Raw genomic sequence first — 3,052 nt, forward strand, 5'->3', positions numbered from 1 at the left:
TCTGAGCACATTGTTGTTTCTTTCGTTGCTGTCTTTGTTGTATATATTTCACTCGAATGCATAAATAGCAAGAAACACACACATTTCATCTTCGGTCACGTTACATGGAGCTCGCTAACGCATCACCACACCTGGGAAAAAGGCGGCTTCTCGCCTCAAAGGCTTGTCCCATCGAGGCTGGCAGAGTAGCGGGGACAGAGAGAGGCTGAGGTGGTGAGAGACGCAAAGAGAAAGAAAGGAAGGCAGGCCAGAAGCATGCGGTTCCAAATGAGCCAAGTTCCGCGGGGCGTGGTGGGGGCTCCCGCAGCCAGGACGTGGGGTCCTCCGCCGTGCGTGGCCGCTGCCCGGCCGGGTGACTGCCTTGCAGGCTGCTTTTTGTTTTCCTTTAAGGCTTATTCTTTAACATCTCACTGATTCACACGATACACAATTCAACAGATAATACGATTCCCTTACATCTTAAATACTATTTTAGTTAGGTGAAAAAGATGTTCTAAAATGTAAGTAAGTTATCATCTTTTAATGTCACCTGACAGGTGGCACCCTTCCTGGGAAACGATGGCGCCCCCTCCCCCTGCACTGACAGCTTCCTGGAGGGCAGGAGAGGTCATGCTTCTTTCTTCCTCCCACCACCCAGATTGCACAAGGGCCAGCCCAGCCCCTGACCACAGGGCCCTGCCGTCCTAGGAACCTCGCACTGGGACAGTCCCACCATTGACAGGGCTGTGAGACAGAGCTGGTGACGGACCCTCTGTGCCGGGCTTTCACTGCCACTTCCCAACCCACTGAGCTTAGTGACACTCAAATCCTGGATTTCCTTAGGTGCCGGACTTCCGCACTATCAAAGGTCACTTCCTAGCTTTCCATAAAACCAAACCCATTGCCGTTGGTTTCGGCAAACTATAGATTCAGCACCGAGGCTGGGCTCCTAACGGCACAGGCAGGGTCGTTACACAGCAGTGCAGGGGCAGCTGCACGAGGATCGGGAAGGGCTAGGCCCTCCTCAGATGACTCGGAAACTCCTCCAGTGGAAAGTGGAAGGCAGAGAGCCCTCCACCCGGCAGACACTCTGTTGCCCGAGAAGAGGGTCAGGCCGGCCTTGAGGATGGACTGAGGAGTGGCCTCAGCTTCGGCGCCTCCTGGACGGCCCGTGGGACAGCATCCAGGTCTACAGCGAAGCAGGGGGTCCCGAAGTGCCTGTCCTGTCCGCTTTGCCTGGGGAGGCCTGTGGGCCGCTTGCTGGCATTTGGGATCTGAAACAAACGAGGAAAGTTAGCTCAGCGGCCACTCCTGCTGCCCTGAGGTGTGCGGTCTCAGCGAGGGTGGACCCCCATGCGTGCTCTGGGCCCTGCAGGTGGCCCAGCCCAGGGCCACACCTTCCTCCAGCCTTCAGAGCTGGGTAATGTCACCATCCTGGTCTTCTAAGCCTCTGGCCCTCCCAGCCACCTGGACACCTCCCACTGGACATCCAAGGGTGTCACCCATCAACAAGTCCCCAATGGGCCTATTGGTTTCCTCCACACAAACCTGTCTGTCTGCCAGGGTGCCCTCCCACCTCCTGGCACCACCGTCCACCAGTCTCCAGGCCAGGCCCTCCCCCCTCAGGGGGCAGGTGACCAACACTGAGGTGACCGACACCTTGGCAGCAGCCCTCTTGCTGGTCAGCCCGCTGCCAGCTCGGCCCGGGGACCCATCCTCTATACGGCCACTACTGTCACCTCCCCAGTGCAAACCAGATCCCGGCACGCCCCCACCTTCAAATGCTTCCACGTCTGCCAATAAAATGCCAACAGCAACAGAGGCCCTACTATCTCCTGATGGCCACCGTGAGCCAAGCACTGTGAGATGGATTCTCAGAAGCTCACGGCAGCCTAATGATGAGGACTGCCCCCACGGAACAGGTGAGAAAACTGAGGCCCACGATTTTCAGGTTAGGGCCAACCCTCGTAACTGGAGCCAAGCTCTCCTTGGTCTGGATCGGAGTTTTCAGAAGCCAGAAAGTAGCGTCATCACCTGGGTCATGGACAATGACACAGACTGCCGGTTCCGCCCCCAGGGACTGTGATTCAGTAAGTCTGACGTTGGAGGCCAGGGAATCTCATTACCAGGCACCCACCCACCCCGCACACTCTGAGAAGCCCCAGCGGGCCCTGCCTCCTGCTGTACGGAGGGCACCAGGGCCCCTGCCTTCAGGCACCCAGTGCTGTCTGGTCCTCCCCGACCTCCACGCTGAACCCTCCGTGCGAGGCACCCTTCCCTGCTCGTGGCCCCCCCTCCTCTGCCAGCAACACTGGGCTCAAATGGACACACCCACGGGAAGGCGGGTCTGGTTACAGACTTCAGCAGGTGTGCTGGGACCTCTCACGGACTCGGCCACCTCCAAGACAGGCGCCAGCGCTCAGCCAAACGTCTCCAGAATGCCACGCGAGGCCTGATCAGATGAGAGAGGTGCCCGTGTGGCCCACACAGCCACAGCCAAATCGTCTACCTGGAAGTGGGGAGCAGACACGTCATCGCTCGCGCACAGATCTTCGAGGTCGCCCACTGCAGCCACCGCACATCCTCAGGAATGTCGGGAAGCCACGTCACCAGTCTGCAGGAGCGAAACCGTGTCCATTAACACACGCATGCATGCATAAGCGTGTGTACTTTCGCCTGCGTGCACCCACGCACACACACACACACACACACACACACACACACACACACACACACACTCACCGTCCCAGCATGAAGAAAAGCCAAAATAAGAGCACAACAAAAACTAAGGCAGAATCAATTATCTTACAACAGCAGCCTTTGCCCAGGAAGCTGCTGGCATCACCTCCAACTGCAGCCTGACAGGTGCCCAGAGGGCGGACGTGCTGTGACAAACATGAGCCCACCCACAATCCCCAAACCAAAGTGAGGCCATGCTTGGCTCAAGAAAGCTCAAGGTACTTCAGGGGAACTAACAGGGAAAGACCTTGGCTGTCCAGGCTCCGCTTGTCTCAGAGAGAAGCGGTGGCCAGTGCCGGCTGCTGCAAAGTATCCTGCAGTCCAGACCTGTCCC

At 57.8% G+C, this 3,052-nt stretch overlaps 1 protein-coding gene across 1 annotated transcript in view; it reads right to left on the reverse strand.

Annotated features, from left to right (window-relative positions):
• Window positions 1-611: 611 nt before the first annotated feature.
• The window catches only part of PNPLA3 (patatin-like phospholipase domain containing 3), a 15,354-nt gene continuing 12,913 nt past the window's right edge, over window positions 612-3,052 (reverse strand). Inside the window, 3 exon segments of the mRNA XM_012664240.1 lie at window positions 612-1,171; window positions 1,173-1,253; window positions 2,489-2,593. Coding sequence (XP_012519694.1) covers window positions 901-1,171; window positions 1,173-1,253; window positions 2,489-2,593 — 457 coding nt within the window. The 3' untranslated portion in view covers window positions 612-900.

This window comes from Propithecus coquereli, unplaced genomic scaffold (genome assembly GCF_000956105.1).
Source record: "Propithecus coquereli isolate 6110/MARCELLA unplaced genomic scaffold, Pcoq_1.0 Scaffold876, whole genome shotgun sequence".
Lineage (NCBI taxonomy): Eukaryota > Metazoa > Chordata > Mammalia > Primates > Indriidae > Propithecus > Propithecus coquereli.